This window comes from Lontra canadensis, unplaced genomic scaffold (assembly GCF_010015895.1).
Source record: "Lontra canadensis isolate GAN:19392208 unplaced genomic scaffold, GSC_riverotter_1.0 scaffold124, whole genome shotgun sequence".
Classification (NCBI taxonomy): Eukaryota; Metazoa; Chordata; class Mammalia; order Carnivora; family Mustelidae; genus Lontra; species Lontra canadensis.
Window position 1 is genome coordinate 446,651 of NW_022631118.1, and position 20,278 is coordinate 466,928.

General features: G+C 45.1%; 1 protein-coding gene across 6 annotated transcripts in view; it reads right to left on the minus strand.

Moving 5' to 3' along the window:
- The window catches only part of SRGAP3 (SLIT-ROBO Rho GTPase activating protein 3), a 252,163-nt gene that overhangs the window by 52,588 nt on the left and 179,297 nt on the right, over positions 1-20,278 (minus strand). For all 6 annotated transcript variants that reach the window (XM_032841606.1, XM_032841605.1, XM_032841604.1 and 3 more), the window contains exons 6-10: positions 17,197-17,325; positions 15,623-15,844; positions 14,236-14,337; positions 11,577-11,774; positions 4,119-4,203 (exon numbers count right to left, since the gene is read on the minus strand). In XM_032841606.1, coding sequence (XP_032697497.1) covers positions 4,119-4,203; positions 11,577-11,774; positions 14,236-14,337; positions 15,623-15,844; positions 17,197-17,325 — 736 coding nt within the window. The remainder of the gene's footprint in view (positions 1-4,118; positions 4,204-11,576; positions 11,775-14,235; positions 14,338-15,622; positions 15,845-17,196; positions 17,326-20,278) is intronic.

Sequence of the window (20,278 nt, forward strand, 5' to 3'; positions counted from 1 at the left end):
GCCCTAAGAATCCACATCTACCTGTATCAGGCAGTGGGGATACAAATGTGACTCGAGATTTGGTCTCAGCTGAAGTTCTTTTCAGTAATTTGGTAGTTTATTAACTTTAGAAAAAACAATATACCAGTGTTCATTACTTGTGACAAATACACCATATTCAGTGATGTCAGTAACAGGAAATACTGGATGTGGAGTCTATGGGAACTAATGGTACCATCTTGCAACCTTTCCATAAATCTAACACTATTCTGAAACAAAATCTATTTTATTTCATTTATTTATTTTTATTTTAAAGATTTTATTTGTTTTATTTATTTATTTATGAAAGAGTGAGAGATAGAGAGAGTGTAGGGGTGGGGCAGAGGACCAGGGAGAGAGAATCCCAAGCAGACTCCACACCAAGTGTGGATCCTGATGTGGGGCTTGATCTCACGACCCTGAGATCATGTCCTAAACTGAAACCAAGAGTCAGATACTCAACCGAAGGAGCCACGTAGGCACCCCTAAAATAAAGTCTTTTTTTAAAAAAACCCAAAACCTCTCCGGAACTGACCAGTCTAAGAAGGCCCATGCCAGTTTTCAAAGGAAGCATAATGGGCTTTTCCACAGCTGGGTTACTAGAGAACAGGACTCTGGAGATTCTTCTTGATGGCTCTTTCTTAGCAGCCCTTATATTCAGAAGCTGTATTTTCCTGCAGTTTTTCATAGCTATTCAGTCTAAAATTCAAATGGAGGACTGGTAAATCACATCTCAGAGCAAGGTGTAGGTGAAGACTAAAGAAACTTGGAAGACCAAGCTGGTCAGGAGTTATGCCAACCCAAGCTAATTTTTATTATTATTTCATTCAAGCCATTCAGGCAAGGGCAGGAAGAAAAGGCTGCATCAGATAGCACACAAAAGTAAGCTGGAGGGGCGCCTGGGTGGCTCAGTGGGTTAGAGCCTCTGCCTTCGGCTTGGGTCATGATCTCGGGGTCCTGGGATTGGGCCCCGCATCGGGCTCTCTGCTCGGCAGGGAGCCTGCTTCCTCCTCTTTCTTTCTGTCTGCCTCTCTGCCTACTTGTGATCTCTGTCAAATAAATAAATAAAATCTTTAAAAAAAAAAAAAAGAGTAAGCTGGAGAGGAGCACTTTCTCATCTGGGATCTTTTTGTTTTGTTTTGTTTTTTAAGATTTTATTTCTTTATTCGAGAGAGAAAGAGAGGGGGATAGCACACGCAGGGTGGAGAGGTAGAGGGAAAAGCAGGCTCTCCACTGAGCAGGGAGCCCAACATGGGGCTCCATCCCAAGACCCTGAGATCGTGACCTGAGCCTAAGGCTGACACTTAACCAACTAAGCCACCCCAGGCATCCTGGGATCTCATTTTTATTTTTATTTTTTTTTAAAGATTTTATTTATTTATTTGACAGACAGAGATCACAAGTAGGCAGAGAGGCAGGCAGAGAGAGGAAGGGAAGCAGGCTCCCCGCTGTGCAGAGAGCCCGATGCGGGGCTCGATCCCAGGACCCTGGGATCATGACCTGAGCCGAAGGCAGCAGCTTAACCCACTGAGCCACCCAGGCGCCCCGGGATCTCATTTTTAAAAAGAACATCTGGTTTTCTAAATCCAGGGGACTTGATTTTCAAAGTACAAGTAGCCACCAACTCATATGGATCTGCCTTTTGGTGCGTGGCTCTGAGAAACAGGCTCCGGGGGCCATAAAAGCAATCCTCCTCTTCAATGCTAGTTGTGGGAGCTGCCCCGTCCCCATCTGAGCTCCTCTCTAGGACTTTCTGGCTCTTCCCTTTCCTTCCATTCTTGTTACTTTAGTCCCCCTTCACTGCTCTACTCCCTGCAGCCCCACTCACCTGGCCCAATGTGGAAATGTCAGGATGGGCAAAGTGGAGAGGGATGTCAGGGAAAATGAACAAAAAGCTCATTGCAACTCACTCCTCCCCTCTCTTACCCCCAGTCCATGGGTTTTGACAAACATATATACCCATGTCCAACCAGCACCCAAATCAGGATACAGACTTCATCACTCCCAGAAATTCCCCAGAAGCTAGAAGTCACAAAACTCATCTTTGCTGATAAAAGTCAGATGAGTGGTTGCTTGGGGTAGAGTAGGGAGAATTAACTGCAGAGGGATACAGAGGAGCTTTTGGGGTGACGGAAATGTTCTATATCCTGATCTGGGTGTATATATTTGTCAAAACTGACTTCTATGCAAAATGAGTAGATTTTATTATATGTAATTTACATGTCAATAAAATTGATTGAAAAAAATTCTACTGATACTGGTTTCAAAACCCTGGTTATTCCTCCAAACCGTAGTTATTCATCTTTCTTGAAGCCTTTCTGGCTCTTCTGGGCTCACGGTGATCCCTTCCTCTCCCGGCTCAGACCCTTAGAGTCTGTACTGTTCACATGGCAATTCAACCAGTGTTTCCGTATGACTTAATATTACCGCTTTTGATTTTTTCATGAATTCGTGAATTGTCTCCTCACTAAATTAAAAGAGCCTTGGGGCTGGGAAATGGTTTAATTTCTCACTGTTTCCTTGAAAGCATGGGGCTCACAAATGCCAAGCATCTGCAGATTCCAGCTATCCACCTGACTGGTACCAACTGGACACCAACTGGACAGGGAAGACTTGGGTGGCCAGGTTACAGCCACTAGACTGTGCACCCCTATGGAGAGTGATCCTGTGGTAGGCAAGGACACGTTGTGGGTGGCAAACCCCTAGTGGCCAGTGAACGTTAGCCCCATGCCCCATTCTGATTCTCATCTGTCACACTCCTCCTTCCCTGAAAAACTTGGGTGATCTCTAAGCCTGCTTTAAGCTGTCTTCTTGGGACCTACTGGCATCATCACCTTGGAAATTCCCTTCATCTCTCTCATGTTGGTCTCCTATTTCCTGGACCCCATGCTTTTTTTTTCTTTAGGTAGAGTATATCATTTAGCCAATTGTCCTTGCCAAAAGAATACAAGAATAGATCTGGATGCGGGGCTCCAAGCAGCACCTAGCAACTTCAGAAACCCCAGATCAGTGCCTCCTCCTCAGAGCCGAGCCTCACACCAGTTCCCAGGGCTTCCAGAATTTGCTGCAAACCGTCTCTGACCTTGGGGCGTAGGTCATGTCCTCATGACCTTTTGATTCAACATTCATTTAGTGACTATTAACTGAGTACCTACTGTGATCCAGGTACCATTCTAGGCATTAGAAACAAAGGGGTGGACAAAATAAACAAAGAAGTCCCTACTCTGACTGAAGATACGATACTGTTGTGGTGGGGGTGTGACCAAAATTAATGAGCAAATGAATAAATAATAAATAGGATGGTGATGAGTAAGACGAAGAAAATCAAAAAGAGTGTGCTGGGACAGAGGTGGTACTTTCTTGAGGTTGGGGACAAGGAGAGTCTCACTACGGAAGTGACACCTGCAGGATAAGGAGCCACCCATACTGAGATCTGGGGTAAAGCATTCTGGATAGAGAGAACAGCAGATGCAAAGGGCCTGGGGCAGAATAAGCTTAATGAGTTTTGAAGGGCAGAAAGGAGCTTAGTGGGGTTGGAGCATAGTAAGGGAGTAGAGAACGACAAGTGAGCTCAGGGAAACAGGCAGAGGTCAAATGATGTGAGGCCTCATGTTCCATGAGAGCACTGGGATTTTATTCCAACTGGCACTGAAAGCCTTTGGGTAGTCTTAAACCTACTCCCCACATCCCTTAAGGACCAAACATTGCCTTCCATATATATATTTTTCTTTTTTAGACCTAGCCTCCTGGCCAGGCACTCCATTAGTGTCCCTGGAAAACAGCATCTGCTGACAAGGATCAATGCGGACCTCTGTGCTCCTGGATTCCCACTCCCTTCCTACTGGGGACCCCTTTCATCACTTTGCCTCGGACCTTTCCCTGGAACTTAAACTAACACTTCTAGATGCCCCATGTTCTCTGTAGCCAGACTAGACCCCTTTTGGCATCTAGTCTAGTACTAGTCTACCCCCTCCTGCCTGCTGGCTCTGCTACTAGGCCTCACTCCACCAAGTGCCCCAGGTCTCAAGCTGCAACAGCTCAAGGGGCCACAACAACACAGGCACCCCTCCTCACAGGCCTCCACCACCCAACCAACTCACCTTCACCCAGGGTCTGCTTGAGTAAGTCATGCTTGGCCTGTAGCTTAGTGATGAGGTTACTGCCGTTCACATATTCTTTAAATTTCTGTAAGACACAAGGCATGTGGGCATTACAGACTGCAGGGCCAAGTCACATGGTCTCCACCCCTGGAACCAACCTCTAGGCCGGGGAGGTCGAAAGGAGATGAGGTCACCCTCTAGGACGCCAGCATGGGGAAAAGAGGGGCCTCTGACCTGTCCCTCTGCTCTCCGTCAGACGCCAGCTCTGTGGAGCACGGCTGTCCAGCCTACGCATTTTAGGCCAGTTTGGGGAACACAAAGAAAGCTCAGGGGCAGGGTGAGCAGTGAAAGGAGCTTTTGTCAGGTGAGGACAGTGGGGGGTCCCTAGCAGACGGCTTCTTTAGTCTTCAGGCTCCGCTGTGCTTCTGGGCCACGAGCAATAAAAATGGGAACTGTGTCTGGGGGCAGGCAGCTGAGGCAAGAGCGGTTCATCAGATCTGTCACAGAGGAGCCTCCTAATGAGCCTTTCTCTCATCTGGCCCCACTCTGAAGGAGGAGGGGCTCAGCAGGCCCCTAAAGACATTCCTGTTAAAATAACCTGGACTGCATTAGGGGACACAATTTTCTTCTTTTTAAAGAGGAGACAGGGGAGGCTGGCATAGGGAACTGATGTGCCCAGGGTCCCTGGGACCCCCAGGCCTCTCATTCAGGGGCCTTGTCAAGCACAACATACTTCAGAGCAGAACAGAGGGACAAGAGCCACAGAACAGAAACACATTTGCCTGCACCCTAATGCAGCTGGGCCTCAGCCATCCCTCCCTCTACACAAGTACCGGCTTTCATTGGCCCATCCTGTATCACCCAAACCCAGGCCCGGAGCCCCCTCTGCTGGGGCATGTCTGTGCCAGACTATGAGGTGCTGTCAGTGGGGTCCACACCCAGTTGGTTTTTGGCTCCCAAGTGCCTACCACTGGGCCTGGTATAGAGCCAGTGCTGAGAAACTTCATGGAGGTTGACACAGAAGAGAGGGTAGAGAGGCAATAAGCTAATAAAGAAAGTAAGATACACAATTGGCCTGCTACTGGTGAATGCTGTGGATAAGAAAAAGGCAGGAATGGGGACTATGAGTTAGGGCAGACCTCATGGCAAAGCTGCCCTATGAACCCAGGCCCGAAGGAGGTAAGGAAGGGGCCATGTGGGGACACATGTGTACACGGGGGATGGAGCGTTCTCAGCAGATGAAACGGCAATTGCAAATGCCTGAAAATGAAGGCACAGGGATGGTATGATTGCCCCAGAGCTTCCAGCTAGTTTCTCACAAAGAAATCCACTTTATTGCCCCAGCCAGGATGCTCAGAAAGGGGGTATAGAGGAGCAAACAAGTGAACCACAGTGGTTTGGGACATTCTAACAGATAAAGAAGCATCTGGAAGATCTGCATCATCTCCCTGAAGACAGGTGTAGGGTAAAAGCCCAAGGTATGGAGGCTGACATGTGCTCAGATAAGACTGGGGTCACCCCAACCTGGCCCCAAGTTGGCAGGTATCTCAAACAGTGAGGCTGGCAGGAGATGGTGGCATCCTCTCTCCTCAGCCAGAGTCCTTCTTGGTTTGTAGGACCTTGTCTTCTGGTTATTAAGAACCACTCCCCCTTGAGCACTCAGCAGTTTTCAGGCTTGTACCTTTGCGTACCCCAGGCTCTCTCTCTGGATGCTTCCAGGACTGACACCCTCTGCTCTTATCCCATGTTTAACAATTTGCCATAAGAAGCAGAGCTGAGTTCTGAGCAGGAGTTTTCTCCATCATGCCCTGCTGCTCCTGGTAGTTGAAGCTGTAATCCCAAACACATAATTTACACCTTGGTGGGTTATTCACTGGTTAGTGGAAATTATACCCCAGGTTTCTGGGGCCTGTGAATTCTGCTGGCTTTTTCCAAGCTTCATCTGGGCTTCATATGTGATCCATGATTAAAAGAATGCCATCAAATTGTAGTGATGTTTGCATTAAAAGGAGTATTATGTCCTCAAAAATGCCTAAAATTATGTCACAACATCAAGTCATGAAGTGTACTTGCCAGCCCGGTTGATAGATTAAATATTAAAATTAAAATAGAACATCCATGACCCTTAATCATGAACATTGGTGAATTCTGTCTTTTAACTTCAAGCAGGTCAGACCCCCTTCTCTGCTGCTGCCACCCAGATTTCTTTGTTTCTGCTGCCAAAGGGAATCAATATTCCTACACACCCCTTATTTAATCTTTGTAACCCATAAAATTCTCTTTGTACACACAGTAGGTCTTCAGGGGAAGTGCTGAAGCCCAGAAACTGGCCTGGGCTGACCTACGAAGACCAGCTTCATTTTTCTTCTCAAAAACAACAAAGTCAAGGAGTGAAGCTTGAGGAAATACTATCTGTGTTTTCAATAAGGGATTCGACGAGGCCTAGCACAGGATGGAACTGGGTGTCAGAACAGGGTGGATTTGTGACTAGTTAAATGACCACATCTAAAAGTGCTGATTAGCAGATCAGCATCAGCCATGGCATGTTTTTTTTTTTTTTAAGATTTTATTTATTTACTTGACAAAGATCACAAGTAGGCAGAGAGGCAGAGAGAGAGAGAGAGAGAGGGAAGCAGGCTCGCCGCTGAGCAGAGATCCCGATGTGGGGCTCAATCCCAGGGCCCTGAGATCATGACCAGAGCCTAAGGCAGAGGCTTAACCCACTGAGCCACCCAGGCGCCCCAGCCGTGGCATGTTTTAAACAACCCCATCTTTGGCGTTGGCCCTGGCATACCTACTAGTTTTTTTTTTTTTTTTTAAGATTTTATTTATTTATTTGACAGATAGAGATCACGAGTAGGCAGAGAGGCAGGCAGAGAGAGAGGAGGAAGCAGGCTCCCTGCTGAGCAGAGAGCCCGATGTGGGGCTCGATCCCAGATCCCTGGGATCATGACCAGAGTGAAGGCAGAGGCTTTAACCCACGGAGCCACCCAGGCACCCCCCTACTAGTTTTTTTTATTTGACAAACTTTAGGGTGCGAAAGCCACACCTATGCACTCTGCAGACAACGTAAGCTTTTTTTTTTTTTTAAAGATTTTATTTATTTATTTGTCAAAGAGAGAGAGGGAGAGAGAGCAAGCACAGGCAGACAGAATGGCAGGCAGAGGCAGAGGGAGAAGCAGGTTCCCTGACGAGCAAGGAGCCCGATGCGGGACTCCATCCCAGGACGCTGGGATCATGACCTGAGCCGAAGGCAGCTACTTAACCAACTGAGCCACCCAGGCGTCCCGACAATGTAAGGTCTTAAGACACAGCACATATGTTGAACAACTGGAACAAGATCTTGATAGTCTGGAGCCATGAACTAAATCCATCAAGAGGGTATCTAATTGGTACCAAACAGAAGACCTACCCAAGACAACACCTTTAGGAGGAAGGTAGCCTGGTTTATTGGTGGTATGTAGGGAATAAGGTTTAACTGAAATTTAACTTTAAAAAAATATATATATTTTAAATACATATATATGTATTTAAAATCATATACATATAATATATATATAATCTTACTTATAAGAGAATATTATGAAAAATTACGTGCCAACAAACTGAACAAGCTACATGAAATGGATAAATTCCTAGAAGTATATAACCTCCCAAAACTGAATCAGAAAGAGAAAATTTGAACAGACTAATCACCAGCAATGAAATTGAATCAATCAAAAAAACTCCCAACTAACAGAAGTCCAGGAGCAGACAGCTTTACAGGTGAATTCTACTAAATATTTAAAGAAGAGTTAATACCTATTCTTCTAAAACTATCCCAAAAAGTAGAAGAGGAAGGAAAACTTTCAGATTCATTCTATGAGGCCACCATTACCCTGATACCAAATTCAGATAAAGACACTACAAAAAGGAGAACTACAAGCCAATATAAATGATGAACAGAGATGTGAAATCCAAACATTCATTGAAAAAAAATCAGTCACCACAATCAAGTAGGATTTATTTTTAAGGTGCAAGGGTGGTTCAATGGTCACAAATCAATCAACATAATACATCACATCAACAGGAGAAAGGATAAAAACATAGATGCAGAAAAAGCAATTGACAAAAGTATAATATCCAATCATGATCAAAACCCACATCAAAGCAGGTTTAAAGGGAATATACCCCAACATACTGAAGGCCATATATGAAAAACCCATAGTTAATATTATACTCAACAGTAAAAAACAGCTTTTCCCATAAGATCAGGAATAAGACCAGGATGTCCACTCTCACCACTTTCATTCAACACAGTACTGGAAGTCCTAGCCTCAGCAATTAGATAACAAAAAGGAAGAAAAGGCATCCAACTGGTAAGGAAGGAATAAAAGTTTCACTATCTATAGATGACATAATATTGTATTTAGAAAACCCTAAAGCCTCCACCAAAAAAACTACTAGAACTGATAAATGCAATCAGTTAGGTCATAGGATACAAAATCAATATACAGAAATCTGTTGCCTTGCTATACACTAATAATGAAGTAGCAGAAAAAAAATTAAGAACACAGTCCCATTTACAATTGCACCAAAAACAAAATACTTAGGAATAAATTTAACCAAGGAAGTGAAAGACCTATGCTCTGAAAACTATAAAACACTGATGAAAGAACTGAAGACAATACAAACAAAGGGAAAGATATTCTATGCTCATAGATTGGAAGAATTAATATTGTTAAAATATCCACACTATTCAAAGCAATCTACAGATTTATCAAAGTACCAACAATATTTTTCACATGACTAAAACAAATAATCTTAAGATTTGTATGGAACTATGAAAGGCACCAAATAATTCGCCAAAGTAATCTTGAAAAAGAAGAACAAAACTGAAGATATCATAACCCCAGATTTCAAGATATACCACAAACACATAGTAATCAAAACTGTATTGTACTGGTACCAAAACAGACATATGGAGGAATGGAACAGAATAGAGAGCCCAGAAATAAACCCACAATATATGGTCAATTAATCTACAATAAAGGAGACAAAATGCAGTGAGAAAAAGACAGTCTCTTCAACAAAATGGTGCTGGGAAAACTGGACAGCCACATGCAAAAGAAACTGGATCACTTTCTCACACCTTGTACAAAAATAAACTCAAAACGGATTAAGGGCCTAAATATAAGACTTGAAACTATAAAGATCCTAGAAGAGAGCACAGGCAGTAATATCTCTAACATCAGCTCTAGCAACATTTTTCTTGGTGTGTCTCCTAAGATAAGGAAAACAAAAGCAACAATAAACTATTGGGACTACATCAAAATGAAAAGCTTCTGCACAGCAAAGGAAACAATTAACCAAAAGGAAAAGCAATGTAGTGAATGGGAGAGGGTATTTGCAAATGACATATCTGATAAAAGGTCAGTATCCAAAATATATAAAGAGCTACAACTCAACACCAACAAATAGTCCAATTAAAAAATGAACAGAAGACGTGAGCAGACATTTCTCCAAAGAAGGCATCCAGATGGCCGACAGACACATGAAAAGATGCTCAATATCACTCATCTAAAGGGAATTGCAAATCAAAACTACAATGAGGTATCACCTCACACCTGTCAGAATGGTTAAAATAAAAAACAAAAGAAACAAGTGTTGGCAAGGATGTAAAAAAAAAACAAAACTCTCGTGCATTGATGGTGGGAATGCAAACTGGTGCAGCTATTATGGAATTTTGTGGAGGTTCCTCAAAAAATGAAAACTAGAATAACCATGTGATCCAGTAGTTCCACTACTGAGTATTACATAAAAAATACAAAAATACTAATTTGAAAAGACATATGTGCTCCTATGTTTATTGCAGCATTATTTACAATAGCCAAATTACGGAAGCAGCCCAAGTGTCCATTGATGATGAATGGATAAAGAAGATATGGTACATATATACACATGCACACATATACATGTGTGTGTATATATGTACACACACATGCCCATGTGTGCAACAGAATATTACTCAGCCATAAAAAAAGAATGAAATCTTGCTATTTGCAATAACATGGATGGCTCTAAAGAGCATAATGGTAAGTAAAATAAATCAGCCAGAAAAAGACAAATGCCATGACTATACTCATATGTGGAATTTAAGAAACAAAACAAATGAATAAAGGGCAAAAAAATAGACAAGCAAAAAACCAGACCCTTAACTACAGAGAACAAACAGATGGTCACTAGAGGGGAGGTGGCATGAGGGACGGGTGAAACAGATATAGGGGATGAAGAGCACACTTAAACTGATAAGCACTGCGTAATGTATAGAATTGTTGAAGCACTATATTGCACACTTGAAACTAATACAACACTGTATGTTAACTATACTGGAAATAGAAATTTTAAAATAAAAATAAAAACAAAATAAAAAGAATATGATCTTAGGCCTTATGAAAAGAAGGAGGTGGAACTTTAATTCTATTCTGTGCTGGTCAGACCACTGCTGACTTTAGAACAGGCATCGACAAAAAAGAACGTGTTCAGGAAACAGTCTAGGGCACTGAGGCCATTCAAAATGAAAGCTAATGAGGCAAGATTTACAAAACCAGGTATGGTTAGCCTGGAGACATGAAAACCCAGCTCCCTACAAGCAAGCTGGAAACTGTCTTATGGAATTAGTCCCCCCCGCCCCCCCGCCCCCCTGGAGAACAGGATCAAGATCAATGGCCAGAAATCCTAGTGAAGCAGATTTTTGAAGATAACAGAGATAAGGGAAGATATTATATTATCCACAGCCAGCCATAGGCCAAAACAAAAGGGCTATTTGGGGAAGGAGGGAACTTTTCATCTTGGGGCTATTCATGCAGAGATGGGATGACTTCTTGGGAGGGGTATGATCGAATGAGATCAAGCATCAGACAGAACATTTCAGGTCCCTTACAATCCCCAAATTCTATGTTCACTAAACACATGTTGAACTAAAGCCCCAATGCCCCTTATCCTTGTTCTTCCTTGTTCCAACCAAATGGCATGTAAGTGATCTGGGATTTTACACAAAGTGCCTACAATTCACCAGCACAGATCCCCCAGGGCATGGTTTCCAAGGGCCACACCCAAATTTAAGACACCTTAACATGACAACCATACACTAAACCTTAGGGTTGTTACCTGAGCCTTGCCCCAGGCTCCATCTGCCATTTCCCTCGTACCTTACAGAACGCAACTCTCTGGTTTTTTCCTAGGTTAGTTGCAAAATACATTAATCTAAGATCAATGCTGATGCTCCCCACTGGTAATTCACTTTTTTACATTTTAAAAAGCCAAGCCAGGCAACTTAATTTGGGAAGCATGTTGGGAAAATTTTAGCTCTAACTGACTCACATGGTGTTGCTAGCTCCCACTAGCTTGGGCTGCTTCCCAAAAGTCACTGCCAACAGGTCAGCAGACAGTGGGCTCTGGGTCCAAGCCGCCACTTACTGTAAAATAAAACATTTCTGTTTCCTGCTGGTTGGCTCTCCTTTTGGCGATGTTGATCTTGCTCATGTAGGTCTCGGAGGCAGCTGACTTCACAGACTCTGTAGATCGACTATGTTGGAAGGCGTCGGAGACATCAAAGTCCTCCACGGTTAGCATGTCCTGTAAGGTCTGCATGGTGGCATCCAGGGTTTTCCTAACCTGGAGAAACACAGCACGTCAAAAAACCCTTCTACCTCGGAACACCTTTGACACCTCAAAGTCCTTTTCCACACTTTATTTCTTCCATGTAAAGACTATAGGAGGTGGGCAGGACAAAGATGATCATTCCTATTATACTGAGGTGGAAAGTGAGGCCAGTGAGCTGGCTGGGGTGACAACCCACATTGCCCGATCTGAAGTCATTTTGTTGATTGCTTCTGCTGAGGAGAACCTTGGAGGATATTGTGATGAACAAGGAACCTAGGTTTCTAAGTATGTTTTTCTTTTCCTGATTATATGGCCCCAAACTAGCTCCTTCTATGGGAGGAAGGTCTGTTGAAGAGGGATAACATTAGAAATACTCTCAGTGCTCATCCAGAGAATAGAGGGGACAAAGTCTAGATAGGGTGAGGGCCATCCTCAGTGGACAGACTCTCTGGTTATCCGCCCCTGACTTACCAAAAGCTTGACTGAGAAAAGAGAACTCGAGGAAGACACATGCTGAGCTAGTCCTGCAGGACTCCAACTTCTCTCCTGGAGCCAAGTGGGACCCATGGAAGGCTACAGGAGCAGAGCACCGGAGCCCTGACCTCAAAACACCCCTTCACTGACTTGTGTCCTATACTTTGATGGAGGGTCACTCCGAAAACAGTTACAGGGGAAACTGCATCTACATTCATTGTTAAGTTGTTGTCACCCAAAGTCTTTCTTGTCACACAGATCTCAACTAAATGTCACCTCCTGGTGACATCAGAGCCCCCTGGCTACTATTCCTGATTTAGTGCACATCACTGTTTGATAGTTTGCATACTCATTTATTTGTCGGTTTGCTTTCATGTTTATCTATCTATCTTGAATATAGTCCCCATGAGAGGAGGGACTATGGTGTCTTGTTTCACTCACTTTACTCTGCATTGAGCACAGCGGTTAGAGCATAGTATGTGCTCAATAAATACTTGAGTAAATACTGAATAAATATTCACTCATTTAAATGAATACTTGTTGAATATATAAATGAACGGATCAGTTCTTTCTAAGATAGTCTAACAGAAATTCAGGTACAAAATTAAGCATTTCCATAGCTATAAATGGCCCATACCAAGGAACATTTGCTTCATTCTCTCTGGGGCCCTGATTTCCTATTGAAACCCCATCAACACTGCTATGTATACACTGTTCCATGTAAACAACTGAAAATGCTTCAGGGGAGGATGTAGAACACAAAGAAAGAAAGAAAACACTTTCTTCATCTCCTTTCTCTCCTCAGGTGTGCAACATAAATATATAATTCGTTTCTGTATAACCTCCCCCCAGGGGCAGCTTTGATTTGTTGTCATCCTAAGTGACAATCTGTCTCATGTCTGACCTAGCTCTGTCCTTTGTGGAGACACTGAGCAAACCAGCCCTTTCTGTCCAGGACAGCCCCCTTGAGATGTGAAGACAGGGACCATGACTGCCCATCACCAGCTGTGACTGCTCTCCTCAGTGATAAACCTGCCCAAGATTTTAGGTGACATTCTCCGCATCCTGGTGTCCTTTCTCCAAGGGGTTTCTAGCTGGTTGACATCTTCCCCACATAGAGGCAACCAGGCTGGAATAGGATGTTGCCCATCTGGCCTCCTCAGTCCACATTGAAATAGGACCACCACAGCTGGTATTTCCATTTGTATGCTCCTGGTGGTGATCCAGTGTCACCAGCTGTATGGGAGGCGGGCTGGCCAAGGTAAGACAGAAGTTCCTTGGGGCTCAGGGTCCATGACATATTTAGTGTGCCCTGGCTTGTTTCATTGGGTTATTTAGAATACCTGTAGCTATCTTTGATGATAAAAATAACACAAACTCAATGCAGATACTAGAAAAAAGCATAAGAAGAAAACAGAAATCACCTGTAATTCTTCTACCCAGATATAACCGCAATAAACATTTCAAAGTATTTCCTTCCGGCTTTTTTCTTGTGAATAAACAGACACAAGGGTGCCTACACTAGTTTACCATCCTTAGGATAATACTGAACACAGAGTTCTACTTCCTGTTTGTTTTTCTTTAACATCTGGTGGGCATCCCCCCATGCCATTAAAGATTCTTGGTATGCCCAGCTATAATGGTAATATAGTAATTCATCTTTTTTTTTATGATTTATTTACTTTAGAAAGAGCAGCAGATAGAATGACAGTGGGGAAGGAGCTGAGGGAGAGAGGGGAGAGAATCTTAAGCAAGGTCCATGCCCAGCATGGAGCCCGATGTGGGGTTCCATTTCACAATCCATGAGATCACAACGTGAGCTGTAATCAAGAATCAAATGCTTAACCTACTGAGCCACCCAGGCACCCCCCGCCCTGTCATGTAATAAATAAACCATCTTACAGATGAACCCTATTTTCTTGTGCGTTCCATGGCCAGACTTCCAGCACAAGCTGGGCCTTGGTCAGGAAATCCCTTGCATGTGGAGGGGCCCACTCACCTCCTCATTCTCTATCTTGAGAGTGGCCAGTCTGGACTGCAGCTGGTGGTACCGCATGAGCAATTCCGTCTGGACGGGCTGCTGAGCGCTGACCTGGCACACCTGCGAAAGGACAGCCACCGCTGTCGCCCGGGGCTCTCATCACTTGTGTGGAGCCACGGACGGGGCTACCCCTGATGTCCCTACCAAAGGCCGAGGAGACAGGCTGGGAAAGGTGAAGTGCAGAGCCCGCCCCTGGCAACACCAGATGGGAACTGGGGCTCCAAAGGCCACCCTTTGGCATTGCAAGCTGTGGCCTCTCAGTCATGGTCTTCTAGATGTGTGCAGCCCTTGAGGGTTTATTAAGAGCTTTCATGTAATCTCATCAAGGAAGACTAGTTCCTTTCAAGGCAAGAATTTGTGGTAAGAAAGCCATGGCCTGACAGACACCAGTGAGAAGAAGTTTGAGTGGAAACAATCAGTGGAGCTGCTCCTCTCGCCCAGCAGGACGGTGCTTCAGTGAGGCAGGAGCACTCTCAGGGGGCGTGGGAGGGGACGGTGGAAGGGAATACTGTTGTTCCCACACCCACTCCCCTCAGGGCTCTGCTACTACCCTGTGGGCTGGGCCACCTGGTGTGACTCAGCTGAGAGCATAGGGGAGAGTAGGGCTCGGTGACTGACTAGTCATTTACCACTAATTTAACACTGAGGCCAAAATGTTCAGGTCCAGGTGATGAGCCAAAGGGCTGGACACAATGGCTGAGGGATGGGCCAGAGGCTGTGGGGAGACCCCACAGAAGGCCTCTCTTTTGTAAATGAAGAAAGTGGAGAGGGATGAAAAGGAACAGTTCAAGGAGCTTTTTGCATAAGGGACTTTGTACAATTGGAGGAAGCAGTGTGCTGCTCCACTCTGCGGCCAGTAACAGATGCCTTCCCCAGGAACTTATTTATCTATTCCAGAACCTGGCAAGGAGCTGAGCAGCACAAGCACGGAAGCGGGTGGCCCACCTCCCGGACTGGAGGACAAGCAGCGCCCGGGCAAGCCTGCGGGCCAGAGTGACTGAGGTGAGGCCCAGCCTCCTGTGATCCGAGGTCACCTGAGGGAAGACGGGGAGATGCCTGTGTGGCGATGCAGAACTCCCTTGGGGTCCACACGTAACTGGGAAGGGTCTGAGGGGAGAGCGAAGGTCCTGCAATTCTGCAGGCGAGATACTTCAGCCAGCAAAGTTAGGATATTCGTGGTAAATGCCTCAGCTGGGCAGCCCCTGGACCAAGAACTTGACCTCAGGCCTCCGAGAGAAATGTCCTGTGTGTGAAGGGGGGCTGGCGTTCCCCTCCCACCAATGTTCTGAGAGCACGTGGAAGAAGCGGAAGCAGCCTCCAGCATGGGCTTCTGCGAGAAACCTACCTCATCCCCCATGTGGGGCTGGAACTCAAACTTGAGTGGGGGACAGAAGACCTGATTGCACATGTCCATGACGGTGTGCTTGTCACTTCGGGAATCTAGGTTGTCCACAGCATTCTCAATGACATCCAACCCCTCGTGGCGAGAGGTCTCCAGGTTGTACTCGGCTGAGAGGTAGGTCCGGAAGGTACGGGCCAGGCTGGCATGAAAGCCCAGATCACAGCACTTGGAGAGAGGCACATAGCAGAAGGGTGCAGGTAAGGGCTGTCACACAGAGGAGGGGGCCACCAGCATTCCCTTTCCCATCACAGTGACTTAAGATGACCTCCCATTCCACAGCCAAATCTTTCATCCTGGAGGTCCCTGTGCACTCCGGAATCCTACTGCACAAACCACCCCAAAGCCTTCAGAGGGAGCTGGGGATTGTGATTTGGGCAACAGCAGAACTTCTCTCAGCTCCCCCAAATTCATCACATTCTTTCTCTTCTCTAGGCCTTCACACGTGTATTCCCTCTGCCTGGGATAGGGTTTCATTTAGAGGTCACTCCCTCTAGGAAGTCTTCCCTGATGTTCTCCCCACTCAGAGTTTGTCAGGTGTCCCTCCTCTGGGGGTCCACGTCTTGCTCCACCTCCCTTACTGGGACACCTGCCACTTGGCTTTGCAGTTGCCTATAAATGTGTCAGGGTTAGGCATGGGATGCTCCATGAGAGCAAACCCACAGGTTCTTGTCCATTGCAGTGGCTCAAGACCTAGGGCTAGTAGGTGCTCAAGAAAAATGTGGTAACTAAAGAAAGGAGAGGACTGGAAAGGGTGAAAAGTTGTGAGAAAGAGGAAGGGTCTGGCCTCAGGCATGGGAAGGCACGGACAGGCCTGACAGCAACCTCTCTTGGGGATGGGGCAATGCGTCCCTTCTGCAGTCACGGAAAATCAGTGGCCCTCTGACTCCCTGACAGGACATGGCAGAGCCAGAGGCAAAGGATCCATCTACCAGTCTGGAACATTTCCTGAGCATCTGCGGGCCAGATCCCTGTCCACATGGGATGGGCAGGCCACAAGAAGAAGTCCCTGCCCCAACACAGATGATGTGGAAGCTTTCCATGATGATGTCACTCATGGTGCTCTTTCTCCAAGCCCAGCAGCCCCACTCCAGCATAAGCTATACAGCTGCTACTCAGGGGAGTCAGTGTTCCATTCTTCTTTTGCTAAACCTGCCTGATTTCTCCCACAATAACATCCCCTAAACATATAAACATCTCTATCACCCTGGGAAACCGTCCAGGGCATGAACTGTGTATAACCCCTGTATCCCCAAACCCAGCAAAGGGCCTAGTGCAGAGGAGGGTACTTGGAAAGTGCAGGTGGAAGACATGCCTGCCTGACCCAACCACGCAGGGGCTGCCAGAGGCCCACTCCCACCCGCAAGTGTAGAATCCATGAGGTGACACTCATCTCCCAGGCACCAAAGGCCCATTACCCTGCCCCGCCATCAGGGCTCAAGGGACAGGCACATCAGCTTCAGACAAGGGTCAGCCCAGGTGTGGGGCCCTGTTTCGTCCCAGACTCCCCAGGTGCTCACGTCGATTAGGTCGGAGACATCGTGGATGTAGTATTTGCTAATGGCTGCATTGGTGGCTGCCAGATTCAGCAAGTAGTCATTCCGGGCCTTTGTGCATTTCAGCTTGTTCTCGGAATACTTTGCCTGCCTCTGGAAGAAGAAGAGAGTAGAGGTGAGAGCTGAGGCACTGACTAGGCTGTCATCCCTCTCTCGAACCTTCTTCCTTCAGGTTCCACGTTGCCCAGCCTCCTCTGCCCTTCCCTTAAGACGCCAAGTTCACTTATGCCTCCAGGCCTTCAGACTCATTCCCTCTGCGTGGCAAACCATCCGTCCAAGTCCCTATGTGGCCTGCTTCTTCACATCCTTCAGGTCCTTGCCCAAGGTCATGTGGTCAGAGTGGCCTTTTGTCTGGAAGCGAGTCTTCAGCAACCGCAGCACCCGTCCCCTGTGTTCCCTCGCCTTGCTCTATTTTTTTCATTTATTTAGTCTTGTTCAATTTTTAGTGATTATTCTTATTTTAATTTACTTTTTTTTTAAGATTTTATTTATTTATTTGACGGACAGATCACAAGTAGGCAGAGAGGCAGGAAGAGAGAGAGGAGGAAGCAGGCTCCCTGCCGAGCAGAGAGCCCAAGCCCAGAGAGCTTGATCCTAGGACCCTGGGATCATGACCTGAGCTGAAGGCAGAGGCTTTAACCCACTGAGCCACCCAGGAGTCCCTTAATTTACTTTTTTAAAGACTAAATTTTTAGAATAGTTTTAGGTTCACAGCAAATTTGAGAGCAAGATAGAGAGGTTTCCTGTCTATCCACCCCCCATCCCCACACATGCATAGCTTCCCTTGTTATCAATATCCCCCACCAGAGGGTACATGTGTTACAACTGATAAACCTACAGTGACACATCATAGTCACACAGAGTCTCTATGGGCTCACTCTTGGTGTTTTACATTCTATGGGTTTAGGCAAATGTATAATGATATACTTACTTATCCATCATTATAATATCAAACAGGGTAGTTTCCCCGCCCTACAAATATACTCTGTGCTCCATCTCTCCATTCCTCCCTGCCACCTTACCCCTGGCAACCACTGATCTTGTCTCCATAGTTCTGCCTTTTCCAGAAGGTCATCTTGGTTGGAATCATACAGTAAGTGGCCTTTTCAGATTGGCTTTTTTCACTTAGTAATATGCATTTAAGGTTACTGCATGTCTTCTCAGGGCTTGCTCGCTCATTTCTTTGTAGCACTAACATTCCATTGTCTGGATGTACCATGGTTTACTTATCCATTCACCTGCTGAAGGACTTCTTGGTTATTGTTTTTCTTTATAAGCATTTTTCATCACCTGAAATTATATTTTTTACCTCTTTGTTGACTTGCTGGTTTTTGGTGTCCACCACTGGAAAGTAGTTCTATAAAGTCAGGGACCTGATCTGCCCTATTCATCACTGGGCCTGTAGCACCCAGAACTCTCTGTACAAAGTAGGCATTAAGCACTTTTCTCTGGCTCTCTGGACATGAATGATGGGAGAGGCAGAGTGGGCAGTTAGAGGTGCCAGTCTTAGCCAGGAGCTGGATGACTTCCCTGGGCAGCTGCTTCTGTCCCGGACCAGACTGGGCAGGTAGAGGTCATGAGAAAGTGGTTGAGAGCTGTCTACTTGCCACTTGCAGGTGATGAGTCCCATTCTGGGTAGAAAAACAGCTCTCCTTAAAGAAACAGGATTTTCCCTCTTCACATAGGCACTCTTAAACCTTCCTTATTCCAAGCAAAACTATGGAAATGGCCCAAGTGTCCACTGATGGATGAATGGACAAAGAAGATATAACACACACACACACACACACACACACACACACACAACAGAGTATTATTCAGCTATTAAAAAAATGAAATCATACCACTTGCAACAACATGAATGGATCTAGAGGGTATAATAAGTGAAAAAGTCAGAGGAAGACAAATACCATATGATTTCAGTCATATATGGAATTTAAGAAATAAAACAAACAAAAAGAGACAGACAAAAAAATGACAACTCTATAGCAAACAAACTGGTCATTACCAGAAGGGAGGTGGGTTGGGGATGGGTGACATAGGTGACAGGGATTAAGAGTACACGAATCATGATGAGCACTGAGTAAAGTACAGAATTATTGATTCATTATATTGCACAACTGATACTAATATACCAAATATTAACTATACTAGAACTAAAATTTTTAAAAATTTAAAATTTAAAAAAACCCACATTTTTTAATTCCAGATCTAGTTCTCCTAGCTATTCAATAGAGATGTCTCTATGTCAACCTTTGAATTCTCTTCAGAGATCTCCTCTGACCTTTCCCCACGGTCCACCTATTCTAGGAAACAGACTTCTTCCGGTAGTTACCAATCCTATACCAGCCATGCACCCACCCCCTCACAGAGAGTTTTGATACTCCTCACCCATTCCCAGGGGGCTATAATGGCCCCCAAACCACTTCCAGCCCTTCATTGATTCATAAAAATTTATACCTATAACAAACTGAGGATTCTGGAGGGGAGGGGTGGGGAGTTAGATGAGCCTGGTGGTGGGTATTAAGGAGGGCACATATTGCATGGAGCACTGGGTGTGGTGCATAAACAATGAATCTTGGAACACTGAAAAAATAAAATAAAATTTTTAAAATAGGATATTAAAGGTATCTCAGTTTAATTCACCCATTTCACAGATGAGAAAATGAAAACCAAAAAGAAGTAGCTGAGGGGCACCTGGCTTGCTTAGTTAGTAGATTGTGTGACTCTTAATGTCAGGGTCATAAGTTTGAGCCCCATGTTGGGTGTGGAGACTTCTTTAAAAAAAGGGGCTTGTCCAAAAACTAAATGGCTCATTAGCAACAACTCTGAACTAAACTTAAGTCTTCAGACCTCCCAGTCAATGGTCTCTCTACTCCTCTATTTATCTCCAATGTTGTAGTTCTGTAATTCCCTGCCTGCCTATTTTATTTATTTATTTATTTATTTATTTATTTATCTGTTTATCGTATATCCACAGATTTGTATAACAATCACCACTATCTAAATTTAGAATACTTTCATCAGCTCAAATAGAAACCTTCTA